Consider the following 24,766-nt stretch of genomic DNA (forward strand, 5'->3'; position numbering starts at 1 on the left):
CTGGCAGCAGAAGATTCTAGTTTGTATTGGCAAAGAGAAAAACCTAGCCAATGACTGGACACAGTGGGCAAACCCCCCTCCCTTTGAAGAAAACAAACTCCATTTCCACAGAGAAATTACAAACACTAGGGGTTGTTTTAGGACGGGCTGAATAAATTAAATACTGCAACAACATATGTTCAGCTTTGGCAGGAGATGTAGGTGGGAAGGGAATCTTAATGGTAGGGAATGCCCATATCACATCCCAGCTGGCTATTTAGTTATAAAATAAGGAGAAACACACAGACACACAGATACTTGGTCAAAACACCTTTAATGATGGAAGGAAAGACACTAATATCTCCCTTGTTTGCTCTTCACATTTTACTATGTTAGGAATCTCAGGAGCCTATATCTTTGGAGGAGAAGACATCATTTAAGTCAGTCAGTAGCAGAACCCTCACTCTCTCCTCCTCAGAACTCCTGTTCCAAATGATCCTATGTTAAGAGTAAATACTATCTCATTCAAGGTGGAGAAGTAGGGAGGCCACCACCTGGAGCTGGTCTCCCAAAGTCTGGGACTCTAAGAACCAGACAGTGGGAAAGACATAAGCCCTGGTCCATGGACAGGCAAAATGGGGAGGAGGAAAAGGGCCTTGATAGAGGAAGATGAGGAAAACACTAGGGGCTAGGGAATAAAGGACAGATTTATCTAAAACTAGAAGCACATCAGTGCTAGGAAATCCCCCATAACCCCTGCTGCACTGCTGCATATTATGTCATTATCAACCCAAAAGAACATTCATGAAATCCATCCAATCAGAATTTGAACCCCCTCCCTTATATCACATCTCTTTTTTAATCATGGGAGTTCCCAGCAGGCCCTATGCTTTAGTGACACTCCTCAACTCTCCATCATTACTCTATCAAACCACTCTCACCTATAACACTCATTAAAGATATGAGTTAATGTCACAGTTCCCAAAATATCCTATGGGAAACCTCCTGGCAAGAAATCTGCTTGATTCCTAATGCTGAGAAGCTATGATGAAAGAATATGAGAAACTGGAGTTGTCCTGGCATATCTCCACCAACACCTTTGCCTTTATATGGCTATCAAGGGGTTTACTGAGAAAAGCATCCTATGTCCTTCATTCCTCCCTACCCCCTAGGGCTAAATCACCAATTATAGCAGCTTCTTCATTGCTGGTACCTTCTGGAGTAGGGGGAGGGAAAAGGAACCTAGTTTGCTACTTCTCTTCTATGTTGGGGTTGTCAAGCACTGCCTTGGGTACAGGAGACTGAAATAGGAGGAGGGGGGCTGTCTTCTCCTTGGCCTCTCTGAATACCGTTGCTGGAGGCACCTTCCCAGCCACAGTTCTTGGGCCAAACAGCACTGGTGGTGACAGGCCTGCAGTGGTACTGGAGGAGCTGGAAATCCAGGGCTTGGTGGGCAGACCACTTGACAGGAAAGCTGTGTACTGGTTCCAGAAAGACAGGGGACCCACCCCCACCAGCTGGGCAGGAATGTCCTGGGACAAGAAGTCCTGCAGGTTGACCTGGTCACCAGAGAGGAGTGGCACTGGGCCCTCCAGGGACAGCTGCCGGCCCCTTCGGGCTGGGCTACAATTCCAAACGTGGGTGCTCAGTTGCACCTGCCAAAGGGAAAGGGAGAGGAAGAGAGGAGAGGGGAAAAAGGGTCACCCCAGGGAAGCTGGAGAGGATTCCCTGTGAGAATGTGGAAGCTGTAGAGAATCTATTTTCCTCAGGTGCAAAGAATGAATGGGGGAAAAAATTCCTAAGAGGCCATCCCCCTGTGAGCATGATCTCCAAGCTCAGGGACTAGAGGAAAGCCACTAGGAACATTATCATGTAAGAACTCCAAAAAGGACGGAGAACTCATAAACCTTGAGAGCTCTCAGTTTCCACTCCCTGGTCAAGGGGCAGCAAGTACAGAGAAATGGGCTCATGGGATCGTGGGGTCATCTTTCCGGGGAAAGGGGGAGAGCCCTGGGGAAGTAATGGAGGGTGAACAGCCTGGGACTAAGGAAAGAGCAGCAATATTCTGAGGGCCATGGGGGACAAAGGGCTGTACCTGGTGGTGAGCCAGCAGCATATGCTTCTTGAGGGTAGCCCGCTCTAGAAAGCCCTGCTTGCAGAAAATACAAGTGAAGAGTGGCCCCTCCTTGGGGTGGGTCTTCTGATGCTCCTCCAAAGCTGCCTGGGTGGGAAAGACCTGGCCACACACTTCACAGGCCTTTCTGCTGCTGCTCTCTCCTGGCTCCTTTCTCACGGCTTCCTGCATGCTCAGCCCCTCCACCAAGGTGGTGCTGGTGCCTTCCCCTTCTGAGGTGAGTGTTGATGTTGGGCTTGAGCTCCTCTCTGGTTTGCCCCCCTTTTCTATGTCTCCCATGACATCACTGCCTCCCTGCTCCATTGGCTGTGGTTGATCCAGGTTATCAGGTGGTGGTGGTAGTGGTGGCAGAGCTGACTGTTGCGTAGCTTTCTCGTTACAGTCCATCCCCTTCTCAGCTGTGACTGCTGCTGCCACTGTCCCCACTTCCTCCTCTGCCCCAGATGCCTCTTCTGAATCGCCTCGCACTGATATTGCCTTCTCACCTCCACTTTCTGAGCCTCTCCCTGCCAGGGAATCTTCATCTGTCACATCTTCCTCTTCTTCCTCATCTTCCTCCTCTTCTTCAGACAACTCATCTTCTGGTGACGGCTGCTGGCATTGCTGCTGGGGGAAGCTCCCTGTCCCGGAGACTGTGGATTGCTCAGAGCCATTTTCCTGGGCAACTCCCCCACCTTCAGGGAATGTGGTACCACCGTTGGGGATCTGTCCCCCCAGGTGCATCCGAACATGCTGCTGCAGAGTGACAGCATTGGTGAACTTCTTCTGGCAGATGGGGCAGGAGTTCTGGGCTCGGGCAGCTGGACTAGCCTTGTGGCCCACGAAATGTGCGCGTAGATTGCCCCGGGTGGAGAAGGCTCTGCCACATACTTTGCATTTGAAAGGCCGCTCACCTCCATGCTGGCCATAATGCAGGCGTAGTGCCCGGGGACAGCTCAGCACCCGGAGGCAGATGACACACTGGTTAGGTCCAGATGAGGCAGAGGATGAAGCCACAGGGGCAGAGGTGGTGGGGGCTCCTGAGGCAGTAGAGGCCACTGCCACAGTTCCCTGACGGTCAATCTTTTCTACCAGTTGCTGCAACTTCGATGTCTCAGAGGGTGAGGCCCCCAGAGGCTCTAACACATAGGGGAAAGGAAAGCTGCCAGTAGACTTGAAGTGGTTGGTAAGTAGTGCCCAGCTGGGTAGTGAAGTCACCAGCTTACTTAGCTGCATGCGGGTTGCTGCACCACTTTCTGCCACTCCGGTGATGGCCGCGCCCTCGCTCCCTGGTGGGGTGTTTTCATCAGCTTTACTCTTGGGCTCCACTGTTTTCATGAGCACAAACTTATTGAAAGCAGGGAGCCCAGGGGCTGTGGCTGTGCCTGCACTGGTGGAAAGCAGCGTCAGGCTCTCTGTGGCACTGAGTGCTGTGGTAGAGGCCACCAGAGGCTTGCGTTCAACAGCTCCACCTGGTGTGGACTCCTCTTCAGCCTTCTCTGGTGGCACGGACATACCATAGGGCAGACCACTGCTGGTGATGACGTAGTCTAGGTGCTCTGGAACTGGGTGTGGGTTCATCTGCACATGCGGATACTTCTCCCGGTGCCGGTGGAAGTGCACTTTGAGGTTGCCGCGTGTGGTAAAGCGGTTGCCGCAGACATTGCACTTGTAGGGCCTCTCGCCCGTGTGGGAACGCAAGTGGATCTGCAGGGCACTGTCACTGCCAAACACTTTAGCACAGAAGCGGCATTTGTGCCGTCCACCAGGCTTCTCCAAAGGACCCATCACCTCCCCATAGCCCAGCTCACCACTTCCGTTCTTTGGCTTCAGGAGCCCTGGGGAGGCAGCAGCCTCAAGGCCTCGGGCTGCCCCAAGACACTGTGCAGCCAGAAGTCCAGTGGTGCTTGGGAATGCCAGGTGAGGCGAGGCAATCAGCTGATCTGTGCTACCTGGCAAGGCCGGGGAAGGTGCAGGGGTGGGCTTGTGGCTTCGCCCAACCCCACCAGCAGAGAAAGGGTGCTGTGTCCCCAGTGGGTGATAGAGGTGGAAGAAAGCCTGCTTGGGTGTTTCTGCCCCTGAGGAAGAGGAGGAGGAGGAAGATGCCAGTGTCTTGCCAGTTTGGACAGGCTTGATGGGGCTGAAGAGGGGTAGCAGAGGCTTTGTGGAGGAGGCAGTCCCTGTCCCAGGCAGTTCTGAGGGACTGGCAGGGGCACCCACTGTCTGGCCTAAGGAGCCGAGCAGCAGCACCTGCCTGCAGATTTGCTCAGTCATCTGCATCTGATGGATCTGCCGCTGCTGCAGTACCCTTAGCTCTTCCAGGATCAGAGGAATGTTCAAGTGGCCACTGCCTACACCTGGGGGTGGAGGAGGAGGCGGAGGAGGTGGTGCAGGGGTGGACTCTGGAGCTAATGGGGTTGCTCCCAGCTTGGGACTGGCCAAGATTAGGCCCCCACCTCCCCCAGCCGCTGTACCTGTGGCAGCGACCAGGAAGTGCCCAGCAGACTCCTCTCCTCTCCGCTCTGGGCCCCAGGTGGGATCCTTGGGCATGGAAGACCCAGTATCCGTAGGGTTGCTGTGCTCTGTGTCCATGATCTGAGGACTACTGTGGCCCTCAGGTTGGGGTTCAGAGGAGGGAGAAGAGTTGTTGGGGTTCTCTTGGCCCCCAATTATCACCATTACAGGGGGGTCAGTAGAACATGCGTTTTGATGAGCGAGGAATTCGGTTGGGTCAGTGAATTGTGCGCAGCACTTGGCACAGACTTGGAAGTGATCCTCCTCGTTAGCATCACCTGGGGGGAAGACAAGGAAGGAGAGCATGGGTGGAACGGTTGGGATGGTCAGAGGCTCTAATTAACAACAAGCCCAGTAACTACTAGTTGGGGGTGGGGAGATGAGCTCACCATCAGGCCATGCAGAAGGCTCGAGCTAAGCCCTGACCCGCTTCGACACGGGGGGGGGGGGAGGGGGCGGGGCGAGCGCGCATGCGACACCCTCCCTGCACCACCACCCCCGCCGCCCTCCCCCATCCTGGACTGCCCGCGAGTGCAAGGGATGGGCGTGAGGGTGGGGACCCATGCAGAGAATCGTGCTTCTTATTCTCTCCACGGAAAGTCTTTCGCCCCCGCGAGCCCCCTTCCCTCCCCGCCCCTGCCCAGGTCGGGCCCTACCGCACCTCTGAGCTCCGCCGACTCCCCACAGGGACCCCCGAGACAAGAGCTCCTCCCGGCTTCGTGCGCCATGGTTGTGGGGGAGGTGGAGGGTAGGGTGGGGTGGGAAACAATAGGGATAGAGATTGGGTGAAGCGGCGATAGCCGCCGGGGGTGCTGCAGTCTCCGCACTCCGCGGCCCAGACTGCGGAGATGGAGCTCGGAGACAGCGGGGGCAGGGAGCAGCGGAGGGGGGAGGGGAGCGAGGAGACGCGGAGGAGGGGAGGAGCTAGAGCGAGAAAGCTGGGAGAGGGGAGGTCGCGCGGAGGAGCCGCTGGGAAGGGGAGCTTGTGGGGAGGAGCTGTTGCGGAGGTAGGCGGGAGCGGAGAGTTGGTGGGGCGGGACCCCAAAGCCGAGAAGGGTTTTCGGAGGCTCCAAGACAGGTGCCTCGGGTCCCGGTGGGGGTCAGTCTTTCATTGCCCTCTGCCAACTTCCCCCATCCCCAGATGTCTTTGCCCAGACCTGCCCCCTGGCAAGCTCAAGGGAGGCACAATGGGAACACAGCCCTGCTCAATAGAGCAAGGGTAGAGGGTTCTCTTATTTTTCTTTGGATAAAAGATCGGCTGAGCCTGGAAAACGTGGATTCCAGAGAGGGTAGTCTGATCTCCTCAGAGGTCTGAGGGACAGAGGGAGAAGGGAGATCCAGAACACCCACCCCCACCAACACACATTCAGTACTCCCAAGTTTTGTCCCACCTTCCTTACTTCCAGCCCCACCCTCAGTCCTCTCCCCCTACCCCCCCAAAATAAGTTTCTCAGGTTGGGAGGCTGCAGGGTAGACTTTCTCACTGCAGAACATTAAGCCCCTTCACTCCCCGCCCCTCCTCCCCCAGAATCAAAGCTAAATGCAAGTTACTCCACAGATCATCTAGCCAACACCTAATTTATACAGTTCATGCTTATTTAAGAAGCCACCTCCTATTTAGTACCCTCTTCTCTACCCTTGCCTCCTCCATTCTCCTTCTCTTATGGTACACACAGTCACTATTAAGGAGACAGTCTGGTTTGGGGAGATGCTTAGCTTGCAAAGGCCTACAGAGGCCCACCCAGCTCTAACCCAGGGGGAGAGGAGAGCAGCTTCTGAAACAATTAGAAAAATGCAGTAGGAGCTACCAGGCAGTCTCTTGGTGCCTAAAGCACCTTTCATCCCCAAGATGGGTTGAATGCCTGGAAATGACTAACACTGGCTCAACACTACACTTTCAATCTGAACAAGTTAGGGTGGACACTGCCTAGACACTCCTGAAGATGGAGAAAGTGAATAAACGAGAGGAAGGGGTAGCAACAGTCAGGATAGGATTTAACACAGGATTACGAATACTGAAACTTTATATAAATATATAGAAATATATATATATGTATGTGTGTATATATTTAGATGCTAGGGTGTTAGAATAGTTAGAAGGAAATAGCTGAAATGGTAGAACTGTAACACAACATTCTTTCAAATTTGCTCTGTAGCTACTCATTGAATTATATTTTGAAAGTTATCACCTTTCTGTATATATCCTATATTTCACAATAAGAACTGAAACTGTGGAACTGTAACCATAATGTTCTTTGAAATTACCTATGTAACTGCTTGTTGAGCTGTATTTTGAAAGTTAACATCTTTCTGTATATATATTTTACAATAATGGAAATAATTGAAATTGTGGAACTGTAACCCGTAACACTCAGAGGGGTTCCTATTCAGAGATATTCAGATAAGTAGGGGTAAGATACCTCCTGGACCAGGTATTATGCATTCCCTTTCTACTTTGAAATGAGGCTTAATGGGTTTCCCACTTCCTAAAATAGTATCTCTTACTTGCAGGAGGTGACCACAGAGGCCTTGCTTTTGTGGTTTGCATGGGTATCAGTAAACTTAAATTGTTCTAATCCCAATTCTCCTCTTGCCTGGATGGTAAGTTGAGGCATGGTGGTCAGTCACACCAGACATGCCTCTATTTTCCTTTTTGTAAAGTGGTAATACTGTAGCTCCTCTATCTTCCTCAGAGAAATATTGTGGAAACAAAAAATTGAAACACTTTTGACAAATAAAATTAATATGTACATGTGGGATGTTAAAAATTTGAGGGAGCTCTGAAAATTATGTGAGGGAGTTGGCATTGTTAATAGCAAAATAGGTAGTAATTCACCCTGAAATACATATATACTAAAATTAGATTTGTGTTTTCTGTTGCACATTAATTTCTGAGGTAAGATATTGGCAAATATCATTGGCATATGTAAAGGATAGGGAGGATTTTTGGGGGGGAGTGGCAGGGGGGCCGAAACAACCTAATTAAAATATTAGTAACATCCACTCCATTTTTCAACATAAATTTTGCCTGTCTTCTTTACTTGAAAACATTTTACTTAATTAAGTTTTGAAAACTTGGATAATCTTGAGGATTTTAAGACTGTGAATCGTGGCTGTGAAACAGATGGGCTTCTGTGCTTCTAGGCCTGACCCTTACAATGAGGGAGAGTAGGGTCTGTTTCAATTATGGCAAGACACAGGATAGTGCAATGAAGTTTATTTTTACAGATAAAGAAATTGAAGCTTGGAGAGGTTAAGTGACTTTTCCAAGTTCACAGAGTAATTCAGAGAAGCAAGCATTCATTCAGTTTTTTGACTCCTGTCCAGTGCTTTTTCAAGCACATCAACATTGTGTAGCTTTCCTAATGCTAGAGAAAGGGCCCTGTGTGGCTCCTACCTGCCATTTGCTCTCTGGCCTCAGTAAGGGAGAGGGAATCAGAGGGAGGCTTTCTACTGAGTATTTGTTAATTAGCATTGAACATTTGATATCAAGTTGCTGTTTTGTCAAGTCTTCTGACAGGAAAAGAAATCCTTTTCTTTTCATCTTCTCCTGGGAAACACTGTTGTCCCCTTTCTTGCTCTTTAATGAAACTTGCTTTCAGATGCGTAATTTGATCTGCCCTCTTCTTTAAGGTAAATTTAGTCCCTGGTGAAAGGTGACAGATCAACAGCCACCTGTAAAAGGAACCATCTATTTCTCAGCACTTTGCACTCACTGCCTATCCTGAAAAGGGGAGCAAGATTCTTCAGCAGACATGAATGAAGTCACAAACACGAGAATAAACTAAGCTGTTAATGGTGTCCCTAGATAGCAGATAAGGTGAGGTAAGCTATCCTGGGTTGCATGCAAAGTCTGGGATGGATACAGGTCTAAGACCCGGATGTGCTTGTTTAAGTTTACAAAGAGCTGAAAATGCCAAGGAAAAAGGAAACCAGCTGGCTTCCCTTCTAAGCCTGGTCCCCCATCACACTGCTGCTCTAGGCTTGGGAGAGAATTATTGGGAAAAACAAAGAGACAAATGGGTAGTGTGCAGTAGGGTGGTATATTTGAATAGTGGTTCTCAAACTTTGCTGCACATTAGAATTACCAGGAGAGCTTTTAAAAATCTCAATGTCCAGGCCATACCCCAAAGCAATTAATTCAGAATCTCTGAGGATGGGATCCAGGCATCAGTATGTTTTAAACTCTTCCTACCTGATTCCAGTGTGCAGCCAAGGTTGTTATCAGAGGATTGCCCTTCCCATTAAACCTTCCATTCTGTTCCTCACAAATCTTTCCTGGGCTAAACCTGGGCAAACTGGAACACAGATAAAGTTAGTTGTCCAATGCTAAATCTTCCAGTCAGAATCCCTCTCCACCACCTACGACGAAACTTTAGCTCTCCTCTAACTTTCCCTGTGAAAAACCTGCTTCCTTGGATTGAATTTATTCCTGACTGTGAATTTAAGTGACTGTGTTGCTTTTCCTAGGGTATGTGCATCTTGAGCCATATTTCTAATTGTAAAATGGAAGACTTTTGTTCTAAATAGAGTTCAAGCATAATACAGCCATTAAAGAAACAAAGCACACTATGTAAGCACCTAAGCGAAAGCCTAACAGTTAACATTGGACCTACACTAATTGGTAGCTTTCAAAATTATGACTTAATTCTGTAGCTGCTGTTATAGGCTACTTCTAACGGAGAATGTTCCATCTTCTCTTTCTCACTCTTCTCTCCTAAACCTACACACATAATCCTTTGCCACCCACATCTGCTGTGCATCTACGGCCTGTGCAGCACAGTAGACAAAAAGGCACAATGATTTGTAGACCTGGTGATAAGTGAGAAAAATATATTTATTTCTAGAATAGGAATGTCTTAGACAAAACACACAAAAAAGTTCTTTTTATGGACATTTTCTGGCATCAAAGGACTCAGCACTTACCATGGAACTAGAAGAACACTTTGGAGATCTGACTCTCTCATCAAGCACAGTGGTTGAGAGCCCCCAACTCTGAATCAAAGAGATCCGAGTTAAAATCCCAGTTAGAACTTCCTAATGTGTGACCTTGGGAAAATTTCTTAATAGAATACTTGGTTTTCTCTTCTTTAAAATGGGTATAAAAATAGGGGAGTTGGGAGGAATAAATGAGAAGTGCATAAAGAGCTTGCATAGTACCTGACAAATAGTAAATGCTCCATAAATATTAGCTATGAGTATTATCGTTTAGGGACAAAAAGCTGAAGCCCTAGGAAGAGAAGGGAATCGCCCAAGGTCACATAACTTCAAGGCCTGAGCTGGATTGAAAGCCAGCTTTTCTGCTTCCTTATCCAGTGCTCTATTGTACCATTCCTGGATTACTTTCTATCTACTCTGAAATATGTTCTTCCTGACCCAGGGGTACCAGGGCTGAGTGGTCCAGAGCTCAACCGCCCCAGAGTTGAAGCTTTCTGCCTCTAGGTATAAAGAGAACAGAGGCCTCAAAACTCTATTTTTGTCTTCTCTCCTCTTTTGCTGTTCTTACTGTCTGCCAACTTCCATCTAAAACACTCCCCTCTCTCCCTCTAGATCTGTCTGGCTGTTGTCCTGGTTTCTCCTTCTCACTAAATATCTGGCTGTCTGATCGTTTTCTTTATTTCCCAGATGTACTAGTTAGCATTTTCCCACTTACATCCCTTATGTTCTCTAATCCAGATTTCTATACGCTGTAGGGGAGAGGGAAATATTTTTCTCCCCAGAGAAAATAGACTATTTCCTGCTCATTGCTTATGTGCAATAACTATTTGGTTAGGTTTTAGTGTTCTGGACAGGGTATCTGAGTAAAAATAGGGCTGAAAAAATAGGTTCTTCAGACTGTCTCTTGGTAATGGCCTAGGTCACTGCAGAGATGAGGCTTTTTAAAATGTTCAGCAAAGGCTCAGTATTTCCTTGTCCACATATGGTAAACCTTGTTTATTAGAAGGCAAAAGACTCCTGGAAACATTAGTGGCACCCTAGACTACTAAATAAATGTCTTCTGATGCTCATGATGATGCTCATAATTTCACTGGTACACTAAAGGACACAGTGTTCCCCCAAATAAGAGCCTTCCCTACCTAATTTGGGGGCAAGAAGAACAAGAAAATGTCTCTGGGGTAGAAGGAAGTCAGGAGTCTGAAGATCACCTAAGTGAATAGAAACCCTGTCTGTGCATAAAGAGGGAAAGAGAAATTTGTATATCTTAAGTTTATAAGAACAAGGAGGAATTTTAGATATGATCAAATACAGCAACCTCATTTTACACATGAGACAGTGACACTTGAAGTCATGCCAGTAGCCCAGGATCTTTTACTCTCAGAGGAATTCTGATGAGAAAAACCCTTTGGATTTCTTAAGGCATATGTTAAGAGATATGCTTTCTTGCTCCTTACATTTATGTTTCTGCCTTTCATGACACAAAGGCTAAATTTCAACTGAAATTTGTTGCTGCCTTGGGTTCAAGCCTATACTGGGGGGTAGCTTTGTAGCAGCAACCCCTGCTCCCAAGTGTTCACAGCCCCAAGTGGGAGAGCTCAAAGGGTTTGAGAATCCACACAGGGCAGTGGCTAAAGATTCTTGTTGACACTCTTCCTCACAGAAGATTTTTCTTTTTTTTTCTCAGCTCTGGTATGGAAAGTGGGTGAGCAGACATGGGAGAAGTGGGAAGGAGAGGAGAGAATGCCTCCTGGGGTTCAGCATTGTTTCACAATTGAACCAGCAGGGGAGCAGGATTGTGAGGCAACTCCGAGGCTCTGGGGAAAGTCTCCTATAAGGGCACTAGGAGGAAACATCTAGTCTGTAGCAGCATTAAGAAGGGCTAATGTGTCCCTGGAGGGGAGGATGCACCACCACAGAACCTCTAAACATGGGCACAGTGGGATCCCAGCAAAGCAGTGACTTGGGGAGAATGTGTTCTACTCAAAACACAATCTGTCTGGTAAGGTTGTCCCATAGTCTGTGGAGCACTGATTTGACTTTCAAGTCTTTTTACTAAAACAAGTGGAAAAGGCAAGTTTAATCCATGATATAGTTTCAGTCACTACGAATACATTATCCTAGAACTTTTTCATATCACTTCTTTTTTCATAAAGAAATGTTGAAGTTCGCCTAGAGGTTCTTGAGCTTTGATCTAATTTCAGCATTCACAGAAAGTGCCAATACACTCACATTTTATGATAATAATGATACCCACACATATTAAGTACTTATTTATGCTAAGTTCTTTTCCAAGTGCTTTACATGTGTTAACTTGTTTCATTTCTCACAGCAACCTAATGAGGTAGCTAGTATACTCATCCCTATTTTATAGATGAGGAAACTGAGGCTTAGAGGGGTAAAGTAAACCATCCAAGGCTGTACAGCTAACCAAGTGGTGAGGCCAGAATTTGAACCAGTTTGGCTTCAGAACTTTCACACTTAACCCTACAGTAGACTTTCGGGTGCACCAACACTAGATTGTTGGGTACACCAACTGTTTGCTAAGTCCCTGAGCCAGGTCTTCCAGACTGTCATAGGTGTGCACATATGTAGGCACACCTCTGACCAGAGTGTACAAAACTTGCATGCTCCTAAGAATTACCAGGATCCTTGCAAAAGATATAGATTCCTAGACCCTATCTCAAATCTACTCACCACCAAGCGTTTGAGAAACCGTGGTTTAGTGGTCCACTGGTCCTGATCATCAGGAAATCTAGGTTTTTGTCCTGACTGTTCCTGCCTCTGGAATCTTTAGACAATGTCACCTTTCAATACCCCAGTTGCTCTACAGTCTGCCCAGCTTCATTGGAATACTATAAGAACTCACGAAAAAACATTTCCCCTCATAAAGTCTGTTGCTTAAACAACAGATGATAATATCCTCAAAAAATGATTCACCTGTCTTAATGGGTAGGTTAACTCACACATTGCTTTTAGCTTGGCTTCCCTTGAAGCACACACCTTAGACCCTCATCCAAATCATCATAAGAGCCTCCAGCATCTGCCCCAGGTGACATGGATATACACACCCCAAACCAGGCTGCACTCTGACCGACATTAGCCCTCTCCCTCGGGGAGCTCTGATCTGCTCTCAGCTCGGCCCAACAATGAGAAACTTTTTTCTTTTCTCCCTCAGGGGAACCTTCATGTTTCTCCAATTCATTCTCTTGCAATCCAACTCTCCAAAAAGAAAAGGGGGGAAAATCCCACCCCTAAGAGCCGGTCTTCAGGTCTGAGGACGTTACTTAGCAACGGCACAAAGACCAGTGAGCAAAGGGGGACCTGGGGAGAAAACTCTTGAGTGGGGAGACAGAGCCAGTTTGAAAACTCCGTTTCATCCAGAGAAAAACAACAAGGAAAACACAAACAGAATCAATCCTGAGAAAAGTCAAGCTTCTCCCCAGCCCAGGTCATCTCCTTACTCCCCGCATCTCAACTCCTTCAAAGGCCCAATGACCAAGTTCTCCCCCCTAGTTTTCGCCCATGGCCTGGATGCCCTCCCTTTGCCCTGCTCTGACCCACACAGGCTTGGACTCAGCCCCCACCCCTTTCCCCCTTTCGCTCCCCCCCTCCCCAAGCACCCACCGTTCTCAGAGGCGCTGGGACCTTCACAGTCCGAGATTAACTGTTGGGGTTTCCGCTGCTTTCGCCGAGACATTCCCGGGCAGAGAGGTGGGAGAAGGAGGGGCAATGCTCACTTAGTTTTAACTGGGGTGACCTGGTCCAGTTTCCCCTTGGGGTCTAAAGCCAACTGATGCCTCTCCCCCAGTGCAATCACTGTGAAGGAGAGATGTTCTCCCTTCTCAGAGACAGACTCTTTGACTCTGTCCCTGACTCTCTCTCTCTTTCTCTCAATCTCTCCAAGTCTTTAAAGGGGAGACGCCCCCTTTTTTTTCTTCAGCTTCTTCCCTACGCTTCTGCAGCTCCCATTGTAAAAGCAAAAATCCTAATCTTTCCACACACTCTTTTCTTTTGTACTGCCGAGGAAAGGATTTAACCCTCTCCTCCCTGTGAGAGTTCAGGGTCTCTCCCTGTGCTGTCTGCTCAGAGACCTTTGCTCGCCTGTTTTTCAAACTCTCCTTCCAAGATCGTCGCAGTGCTTTTTGGTTCTTTCGTGATTCTATGCCCCTCCATTTTGATAATGTGACTGCTTCTGGGGTACAAGCTGAAATATGAAGTTTCTGGTATATCCTTATTATGAGGCCAAACAGTCACTCCCTCCACCTTTACTCGATCTTTTGGCCAACCTTGCGTATTCCCATTGAGTAAAGGTGGACAGTAATAATACTATTAATTAAGGTATAGCTCTTTATAATTTATAGGATATTTTCAGGTACATGACATAGTCTGAGTATTATAACACTGAGATTAGCATGGCAGGTTTTGCTACTCCCATTTATACGTGAACCAAAAGGCTCAGTGAAGTTAAGTTACCTATCCAAGGTTGCACAGCTGGGAGACAGGCCTGGGACCCAGTTATTCTAAGAGTAGTCTAACATTCTTTTCTCTATATTACTGAAGGCACAATATGCCACCAGATGGCTACTATGATCTTAAAGAATCTCATTTAAAGTAGGAACGGAATGGGTCAGTGGATTTTATGTCTCTCATTCTTGTCCAGTTTCCAAGGTTGAAGGAATGCCTTTGAGAAGATGAATTAGATGAGATCTTCTACAAAAAAATCATTTTCAAGTCTATAGAAAAGAACTTTCTAATAGTGTGAGTTTCTAGTGAATTTGTGAGCTCTCTGTAATATGTTCACACTGAGACTGAAAACCATTGTCAAGGATTCTGTGGAAAGGATTTCCTTGTGGATAAGAAATTGGACCTTTAATAATTTTTCCATTTTTAAGACAAATCATCTGGCAACTAACCAAGTCTCTTCTGCTCAGCCTGCACTCTTGAGGGTGATTCATTTACTGAACTTCTGGCTGTGTTGTTCCTACCTGAATTTGAGTAATACTGTGATACTAGGCATAGAATACTCCAGACATGCCCTGTCTTCTAGCTATAGTGCCTGGGTCCCTTCTTTTAATCCTATTTACCTTTTTATCTTCAGGCTGAGATGAAAGAGCATTTGAAACACCTTCAGTTGGGGAAGTAGGAATTATTTTCCCCTTTGGAGTTTAGTCATGTAAATCTTTTTGATGAAGGCAAAGGAAAACTTATTCACAGGATTGGGTACAACCTCAAGTGTCCTTCCATTTCTTCTCTTACATAAGCCCAGACTAGTTTGGCAAGGCTAAGAAAGGGAGAGGGAGACAACAGATGGCAGGAGGGTTACTGGTGATGACTGAGGCAGGTATACCCTTCTGAGGAGTTTTGAGAAGCACTCTGATCTCTGCTTTGGAGTTCACTGAATCTCCATTCCCAATCCTTTGGGGTCAGGATCCTGGGTGACTCCCTTTCATTCTACCCTTGGAACTCTTGTTGCTGACATTGTTTCATTCATCCTGGGAACTTTCCAGTGGCAAAAGGCGCAGTTATTACTAGGTGATTGTAGAAGAAATGGGGACACTGAGACCAGGAAGGTTTATAATCCTTAATGGTATAAACTGGGTACTGTCACTGTCCCATTATACCTTTTACATCATTTTCTTGCCTTTGTGAGGAAAAGAAAGGAGAGAAGGAACACTGCTTTCTGCTTTTCTCTGGAGTCTATGGTTTCTAAGGGCAGATTTGGGAGTCCACATTTGTTTCTTCCTTGGGTCTTGGCTGTCTTCATCTTTTCTTATTTTTTTTTTCTCCCTCCTTGTTGCCCTATTGTGAAAGGAAGGGCTTTCCCCTCCTCTCCTTTCTTCCGCCCTCCCTGGTTTACCATTTTTTCCCTTTTACCTCTCCACTGTGGCCTCTTGACCTCCCCACAGAGTTACAAAAGTAAAATCCTTGAAGAGATGCTGCTGTGGGAATGTTAATGAGCCGTCCTCACAAAGGGGCAAAGACTTTACTTCACTGAGTTGGAAAAAAGCCCCTTTGAAAAGGGGTTTCTGTGTGTGGTGAAGTAGAGAGGGGAGGGGAAAGAGAGAGGGAGGGAGAGGGAGAAAAAAAGGGAGAGAGAGAAAGAGAGAGAAAATGAGACACATACAGAGAGAAACAGGAGATGGGGAGAGATTCTCTTAAACTTAATACCAGAAAAGAATATTAAAACAACACTTTTCTTTCTTCGATTGGTGATTTAATTTTTTGGTAAATGTTCCATGGTCTTTTGACCTTGTAGACTAAGTGCTTACATTCCCAAGAAGGTGAAGAGGCAGTCAAGGGCATTGGAGATAATAAAGGAATGGGAAGAAGAGACTTATCCTGACACCCCGCCCGCAGTTCTTTTCGACCTATGGGACCTCGAGTGGCTCCAGGAAGAGAATATTCTGGATGGGGGGAGCTAGTGGTGAAGATAGGCTTTTTCTTCTGGCATTGTGATTCCATCTTATGACTTTTCTGATTTTATGAATGTTTCCTATTTTAACTTCCCTATAGGCTATTGGCCTATTAATTTCTTTCTCTTTAAGATTAGCTTAAAGTACTGTTGAGGCTTTGCCTCATGGGTACAATTTTCAAGCCAGACCACCTGAGCATCATCTCTGTTTTTCATTTGTGTGTATACATTGCTTCTGGATTAACTAAAATGGATGGTAAGATACTTGGTGTCAAAATTAAGTCCTTAAAAAGCAAAGATATATTGTTGCTTTTTAAAGAAAGCCAGTCTTTATATTTGAATCTTAGAGAGTTTCCTACACATTGTTTTGAGATATTAGCATAACATTCCTGTTAAAGAAGCCCTGAACAGTGAGGAAAAAAGAGAAGGTGATTGGAATGAGATCCCTGGAAGAAAGAGGATAAGGAGACAGTCAGGAATGCTAACTCCCAGAGCCCTGTACTCTCCTATGGGCTTCTCAAACCCACAGGTTCACAGAAGTCACAGGGTGGGGGTGGGGGGGTGATTTATTGGGAATTTGCATTCCTGAGCTTCCCCTCAGATCTACTTAATTACAGTTTTTGGGAGTGGACCCTAAAATTTTTAAACAAGCTTTCAAATAATTCTTTTGGAGGGTCAAGTTTGAGACAGTTGTGCTTGACTGGTGGTTTCTAAACCATGGCCTTTGGATTCCTGGGGGACTGCAGTGTCGTTGCAAGTGAATCCATGTACACATGCACCAAACCCTGTCTGTTGAATAAATAGCATGTCTCTCAAATGTATGTACAGCTGATTTGTTGATGTTGAAATCAATACACTTTTAAGTCATTTAAAGGTGTTTGTAAATTCATGATGGCCTTTGCCACTAAAAATACAACTATAGTCATGTGGGGGGTACAGGAAAACTTTTGGCTTTTCATTCAGCACCTCTTCTCTCAGAGCAAGAATTTGCTCTTGGCATCTCTCTTTTCCTAGTTTAATTATAGAAGAGCAGGCCTTGTGGAGGCATTTCTTCTATCCACCGAAGAGTTAGAATCTTATGAGGAATTGAGTTTAACGACAAGAGAACTGAAGTAGAACTCTAGAATCATGTGTAACATTTCTATTGATAAACCATAATTATAGCTATGGTGTAATCTGTGCACCAGGTCCCTTGAATACCTGATCTCATTTAATCCTTAAAACAACTTTGAAAAGGAAGCATTATATAGTGCCCTCCTTACACATGAGGAAACTGAGGCTCAGAGAGGCAAAGCAGCATTCTCGTTCAAGGTTGCAGATTTGATAAATGATAGGGTTGAAAATTGCCCCAGCAACGTGATTGGACAACCTGTGCTTTTGCACCATGGTGTGACTTCATTGCCATCCGGCTGATGTCTGCCTGTTTTGGGCCTCACTTTCTGGCAGGAGTTCTTAAACTTTCAACTTCCAAAGAAATTTTGAAGACCTACAAGAAAATATCAACAGCAAATTGTGGTTCTTATAATTATGTATAGTGCCACATGTTCTTTGTCTCACTAGCATTAAAGGAGTAAGGCAATAAAGAGCAAGAGAAAATTGCCCTTTGCAAAACTTTGCTAAATAAGAAAGCATTGGCAAACAATCACTGGTCTTATTAAATGATTTCCACCTCGCCTCATTCAGGTGGCAGTTGCCATGGAGTTTTAGGAGAAGAGGGAGGGAGTAAAGATCAAGGAGGAGACTGAGTCTGGTGTTTTCTTTTTCAGAGTTCATTCTGCAAAGGATGGCAGAAATTTAAGCATTTATGCAAGGAAAGATAGGACTTATTCTTTTGCTTTCCTTCATTTTCCCCATGTTGCTCATATTAAATACAGGGGAAACAGAGGTTTTGAAGAGAGCAAGGCAGTGGAAAAGGAAAAGGAGGTGGTGGGGGAAGGGCCATGTGCCTAGCAAGGCTAGATTGGGGGCAGGGAGGAGTGTGTGTGTGTGTGTGTGTGTGTGTGTGTGTGTGTGTGTTCTGGGAGAAAAATTTGTTAAAAGTTCTGAAGATCCTGAGTTTGGTCATTTGGAAAAAAAATCATCAGAGGACAGGGATCAAGTATAAACAGTGGGGTAGGTGTAGGGAGACAATGAGAAAGGTAGGTAAAAAGACTGGCAGACAGACAGACATACCGTCAGGAAGAGAGAGAGAGAGAGAGAGGAAGGCAGGTAGGAAGGAAAGGAAGAAAAACAGGGATGAAAAAGAAATCAGAGCAATGAGAAAGGAAAAAAAAAGCAGAGTGATGAAAAACAAAGTTAAGCTGCAGAAGTAAGACTTTGGAGGAATAGGAACATAATGTACTCAAGTATGTCAGAAAATATGAATAATTGACAATCTTTGATAGAAAAGAAGTCAGAGCCTTCAGGGGAACCTTTAAGAAGAGGAACAAGTGGACTCCCGGGACTTTGGAGCCTGAAGGGACCTTAGGGACCATCTCCAAATCTCTCACTTTTCAGATAAGGAATTAAAACCTGGAGAGGTTAAGTGACTTTTTGCACATTCTCCAGAACCAGATCATATCCCAGGGAATTGCTCTTCCACTGCACCATGGAACTGGAGAAGAAACAGGGCAAGAATGAGTGGGAAGACAAGCATAAGTAAATTTATCACAAATAGATCTTAAATTAATTTCTCCATCCTCTCTAGAATTTATGACTTTATTTCCTTCTGGGGATCATTGGGATTTTAGGAACTAATTCCATTCTTATAACTTCATACTTTAAACTATTTCAGTCCAATAATAATTCATTCTCCGTTTTAGAGACTATCCTCAGGAACGGATCCCTTAGCAACTAACTTAAGTTCTGAGAAAATTCTTGATGATATTTAATTGATTCTCAATTATATTTTAAGTACATACCCTTTTAATCTTCCCTTGATAGAATTTATTCATTCAACAAGTATTTTGAGCACCTAGGTATATGCTACTTACCTAGTACCCAACAGGGAATAAGACAGATACTGTCTAGTTGATTATTGTGCAGCAGATTTGTCATCGTTTGGACTTTAACCTTTTGGTGATATCTCTTTGTTGTTTTTACATTCTCTCCATTTCCAAATTATACCACTGGTTTTTTCCTCACTCTTAACTGGGGTAATTTATGCCAGGACTTTTAGGTATTTTTCCTTGAGTTGGTTGCCTATCTATCTGGACTCACTCTTCTAGCCTCAAAATGGTCTGGACACATGGTTCCCATGTTGCTGATTAGAGCAAGTGAGGTACAGAAGATGGTTCAAAGTAAGGAAAGCTGATGGGACAAATCAAAACCAGAATCTTTGAGGGAAACTAGGAGCTGAAGATCACTCCTTTAGGCATCTGGCAAGCCTAAAGGATCTGGAAGAGGATAATAAATGAATTAACAGAAGAGTTACAAACTGGAATTACTGCTGTGAATATTGATGTTATTGGACATGTGGGTTTGAGGTGAATGGCAACTGCCTGAGAGAAGAAAGTACAGGATTCATGATGTATGGGAATGGCTATGGTGTGTACTTTGAAGAATCCTGTTCCTCCCTACATCTGAGCATTTCTATGAGAATGGATGGCAACATAGTACTTATGTTATTTAATAATAATATACTGTTTTAGTCATTATTCATTGTCCACACTAAATTGTGTTGTATAATTTTCTACTGCACGATTCACTTACCCCCATGGAAGGGTTTAGGAATTTGGTATACATGTTGTGAATGCTACTTTTTCTCTCTCTGTATATGTGTATATACATATATACATATACTTGTATGTATAGAGCTTTTAAAATCAGTTTTATTGAGGGATGATATACATATAGTAAAAGGTATCAATTTTAGTGTATAGTTTGGTAAGTTTTGATAAGTTTATAAACTCTTGTAGTTATCACTCCAATCAAGATATGGAATATTTTCATCATCCCCTCCAAAAGTTCCTTCACAGCCAACATCCTCCACCCATTCCCTAGACAACCACTGATCTGTTTTCTGTTACTATAGATTAGTTTTGCTTTTCTCTAATCCATATAAATGGAAATATACAGTGTGTGATCTTTTGTATATGACTTTTTTTGCTCAGATCACAATAGTTTTTAAGATTTTGATAATGAAGATGAAATATGGTCTTTGTAGATTCCTATTAAGTTGCTCTTCATACTAGAAAACCTCAGTTCCTTTTACCTTACCTTACAGGTATAATATGGATACTGTCCTTTAGTAACAGACCAAAAACAGTACTGAAAACACTGGGAAGGTGAGCTCTTCGATCCCAGAGAGAACATGACATGGATGTTCTCTATTTCTGACCCCTCAGTACATTCCTGTTGCATTCATTTATGGTTGGTGCCACCAAATAGTACACATCCCTGGTCTTTTCTAGTTTCACAAGTGGTGATTTATTTTCCCTGCTAGACTGGAGCAGATAATATGCTTTGTCTCTTTTTATTCCTTAAGTGCCCAGCACTGTGGAACAGCAGATATGTGTGACCCCCCAGGTACATCACTTTCAGGGCCCAGGCTGAGAAAACTGTGTGGTTACTTCAGGGTGAGATCATGGGCATGAAAGGCATTGCTCTCCCAGCCAGTGCCACATCCACACAGGGAAAGACTCTGCATCCATATAACCAGGCATCCCTCCTTCTCTCTTCAGGTCCCAATCCTAACCCACATCTGAGGCCCATGTTCAAAACAAAATGATCAATTAGGTATTTGACTTACATTTACTTTTATTTTGGGCAACAGTTCCTACAATTTTTGTGTCTTCCTTGTTTTCTAAAAAATAATATTAGCTTTTCAGTATATTTGTTGCTACATAAGCTCAGTGGGTAGACTTTAGAGTCAGACAGATATTGGTTCAAATCCTAATTCTGCTACTTACTAGTTTGTGATTTTAGGCAAATTAACTAAGCTCCCTAAACCTCAATTTACTTTTCTGGGAACAGGGGTAATAATCATATTTATAAAGTATCAATTATATCCTAGGTATTTTTCTGAGCCCCTTATATATGTTATTTCATTTATTCACACAATTCTATAAGGTAAGCATTATTTTAATACCTATTTTATAGGAACAGGCACACAGGCTTGTTTTGAGAATGAAATGAGAGCATTAATACAAAGTGCTGGATATAGGACATGTAATAAACAATAAACGTCAGCATTGTTTACTCAGACTGGCTTGCCATGATCACTCACTCTTTCTCAGTTACACTGATGCATAACCATGCATGGCAATTTGTTATTTCTCTATATCCTCATGTAAGAAACCAGGTATGCCCTCTCTGTAAGAAAGAATATGATACTTTTTAGGGAATCAAAAATCCTTGCTGGTCCTATGCTCTAATCCTCTTTCACATTTCTCTACTTTCATATATGCGGTGTCTTTGGCTTTTTCTCCATTTCTCTATTCAGCTACACTGTGTCATCCATAATATCTCTCTTACCTGTGACCTTCTCTCTAAACAATCTTCCTCAGTTCACACAGGCAGTCCCAGTCAAGTCTCTCCTCTTCCTCCCATGGAACTTCGTATGTATACCTCTGAGGAGTTTATCACTTGGTGGTGTTTTTGTCTAAGGTTGCTCCTCTTCTCAAGGAGAGGCAGGTCTGTGTATTATTTGCCTTTGTAACCCCAGTGTCTCTTGTTTTCTTGTCTCTCTCATAATATGAGCATGAATGTGATTCTATGTTGAGATGTGTATATTTTTTTTAATTATACTTGCCCTGTAATTGCAGGCCCAGTGAATGAAATATGGAATGCACTTGATAAATGTTTGTTGAATGTGTAATTGGAATATCTAGCTTAGTGCTTATGTCCCAAAAGAAAGAGGGGATCCCACTGGGCAAGCCATGAAGGCAGACGGTAACACTGCAGAAATTGCTGTAGGTAGAGAAAGTGGTGGCAGAGTGGTAGTAATTATGGACAGGGTGGGTGGGGTATGGGGAAATAGACTCAAGGGAAAGTGGAGGGTATCAGTAGACTTGGGAGCATAAATTGACCAGGGATGATGGAGGAAGGATTTAATGGCTAAATTGTGGGGTTATGAGGATTAGGTCTTTCTTGTACTATCTGGTTCAGCTATCTCTGTCTGCTCCCATCTCTTTGTCAGAGAATAAATGTTGTCAGAGTTTGTATGTGTTTGTGTGTTTCAAAAAAATCAGGTGAAAGTCTGAAAGGAAAAAGAGGATAAAGGGGGAGACTTGAGAGAAGAAATAGGTCTGTCACTTAAGAGAAGTTATTCCTTCTGTCACTTACCCCATCTCTACTCTCTAAACCTCCACCATCCTTGCACACACACCATTTAAAAATTTTTTAATACAGTTTTATTAAGATATATTCACATACCCTACAATCATTCACAGTGTACAATCAACTATTCACAGTACCATCCTATAATCAACAATAAACATATAATAAATTATAATATTTATAGTACATCAATTATATCCTAGGTGTTTTTCTAAGCCCTAGGCATTCATCACCACCTAAGCATTCATCACCAGAATCAACTTTTGAACATTTTCTTTACTCAAATAAATAAATATATATATAAATGTGAAAAAGGAACACCCAAAACATTCCATCCCACCTTATTTTTCATTTAGTTTTTCTTCCCATTTTTTCTACTCATCTGTCCATACACTGGGCAAAGGGAGTGTGAGCCATGAGGTTTTCACAATTACACAGTCACACCATGTAAGTTACATAGTTACACAATCATCTTCAAGACTAAAGGCTACTGGGTTGCAGTTCAACAGTTTCAGGTATTTTCTTCTGGCTATTCCACTACATTAAAAACTAAAAGGAATAGCTATATAGCACATAAGAATGCCCTGCAGAATGACCTCTTGACTCCATTTGAAATCTCTCAGTCATTGAAACTTTATTTTGTTTCATTTCTCTTCCCCCTTTTGGTCAAGAAGCTTTTCTCAATCATACGATGCCACATCCAGGCTCATCCTCAGGAGTCATGTCCCACGTTGCCAGGGAGATTTGTACCCCTGGGAGTCACATCCCACATAGTGGGGAGGGCAGTGAGTTCACCTTCTGCATGGGCTTAGAAAGAGAGAGAGAGAGGGCCACATCTGAGCAACAAAGAGGTTCTGTGGGGGAGACTCTTAGGTGCAATTATAAGTAGGCTTAGCCTCTCCTTTGCAGCAGCAAGCTTCACAAGGGCCAGCCCCAAGATCTGACAGCTCATCCTACATACACACCATTTTTAAGCTGCCCATTTTTATATGGTGTCAGTCTAAAATCCCAGTGTCAACTTTGTTTATTAGAAATAGGAGGAAGACCCCCTTCCCCTACCAAGGTACCTGCAAAATAACCTTAGAGAATAAACTCAATAAAATCACATTCTATAATTTAAAATCTTAAAAGAACAAATAAAAAAGTGTCACACCCATTAAAGTGCTATGAAATCCCTTGTAAATTTAAGATCTGCTTAAAAAGAGAGCATTGAAAAATATATATAACTTTCTAAATAAAAAGCACATTTATACAAAGTCATAGTTTGGTCATTCTTTAATATCCATTGAGTATCCACCATATGCCAGTGGGCATGATGTATGTGAACATAACCTCATGTCCTATCTACCCTCCAGGAGTTTATATTGAAAGTGCACTTGAAAAATAGTACTCATATGATAAGACATTTCCATTGTTAGTGACAAAAATTACTGAACTGGGCCCCAGTCAGACTTTTCCCCTACCTAATTAAGCCAATCTGGGAAAATGTCTTTACCTCTCCAGACATCAGTTTACTCATCTGCAGTGATAGGGTTAGGCCAGATGATCTCCTCACTCAGCTTTAATATTCTGTGCTTTTATATGTTGACATCTTCATAGATCAACAAAATGTGTCCATTGAAACAGTTTCTATAATAATAAATCTGTGGGGGTTTGTTTCTAAAGGCAGCATTTAGGAAGAAATTCACCTAGACTTAAAGTTGAAAATCCTGAGGAAGGAAGGCACCACCAAGTCCAGCAAAGACCAGTTTTGCTCAGGTATTAAAACAGTTTATCATCTCTTTGGCTGAGCATCAGATGACTATAGTTGGCCTGCATTTAGGGGGCAGGTAGGATAAAAAATGTGCACTTTTCAACATAGAATCACAGTCATGCTTCTCTTAGAGAGGAATAAGAGAATTGATACTCACTCTGAGCTCACTGAATGGAATGCCAGCATGGAACTGTCTGCATTCTTTACATTGTCATTTCTCTCTTTTTTTGCAGTTTGTAATTATAGTTGAATTTGCATATTAAAATTTAATTCGATCTTAATTTGAATTAAATTAAAATATTAAAGTCCATCAACAGCCCTCAGGCTTGCTGATCTCTCTGACCTCCAAAGCAAATCCAGTCAAACACCAAAGTGACTTAAAGGTTCATGATTCTGCATCTCCAGATGGCAGAATTACCTCAGGATTTAACCCCAAGCCCAGGCCAGAGAAATCTCTTTCTTTTGGGACATAAGCACCAAATTAGATGTTCCAATTAGTTACGCACTCAACAAACATTTATCAAATGCATTCTATGTTCCACTCACTGGGCCTGCAATTAGGGGAAAAGTATAATTTAAAAAATATACACTTCTCAACATAGACTCACATTCATGCTCATATTATGAGAGAGACAAGAGAACAAGAGATGCTGGGGTTACAAAGATAAATAATACATGGACCTGCTTCTCCTTGAGAAGAGGAGCAATCTTAGACAAATACATCACCAAGTGATAAACTTAGAGGCATATATATAAAGTTCCCTGGGAGGAAGAAGAGAGACTTGACTGGCACTGCCTG

General features: G+C 44.0%; 1 protein-coding gene across 3 annotated transcripts; it reads right to left on the reverse strand.

The window, feature by feature from the left end:
- Positions 1–294: 294 nt before the first annotated feature.
- SALL2 (spalt like transcription factor 2) lies at positions 295–21,505 on the reverse strand. 3 transcript variants are annotated; one of them, XM_037834508.1, is made up of 3 exons: positions 21,411–21,505; positions 2,075–4,884; positions 295–1,634 (listed from the first exon to the last, which is right to left on the reverse strand). In XM_037834508.1, the coding sequence occupies exons 2-3, from the start codon at positions 4,769–4,771 to the stop codon at positions 1,230–1,232; spliced, it is 3,102 nt and encodes a 1,033-aa protein (XP_037690436.1). In that variant the 5' UTR covers positions 4,772–4,884; positions 21,411–21,505; the 3' UTR covers positions 295–1,229. The 3 variants fall into 3 exon arrangements, with proteins under 3 accessions (XP_037690436.1, XP_037690433.1, XP_037690434.1); XM_037834505.1 differs by lacking the exon at positions 21,411–21,505 and adding an exon at positions 13,169–13,410; XM_037834506.1 differs by lacking the exon at positions 21,411–21,505 and adding an exon at positions 5,268–5,387.
- Positions 21,506–24,766: the final 3,261 nt, after the last annotated feature.

The sequence above is a fragment of the Choloepus didactylus genome, chromosome 4 (genome assembly GCF_015220235.1).
Source record: "Choloepus didactylus isolate mChoDid1 chromosome 4, mChoDid1.pri, whole genome shotgun sequence".
In the NCBI taxonomy this organism is placed as follows: Eukaryota; Metazoa; Chordata; class Mammalia; order Pilosa; family Megalonychidae; genus Choloepus; species Choloepus didactylus.

Coding starts and splice junctions, on each gene's coding strand:
- SALL2 (XM_037834505.1), bottom strand. CDS start 13,241: ATGTCTCGGCGAAAGCAGCGGAAACCCCAACAGTTAATCTCGGACTGT. Junction 4,885..13,168: donor TCCCAGCGCCTCTGAGAACG/GTGGGTGCTTGG, acceptor TCTTCCCCCCAG/GTGATGCTAACGAGGAGGAT. Junction 1,635..2,074: donor TGCTGCTGGCTCACCACCAG/GTACAGCCCTTT, acceptor TCCCTTTGGCAG/GTGCAACTGAGCACCCACGT.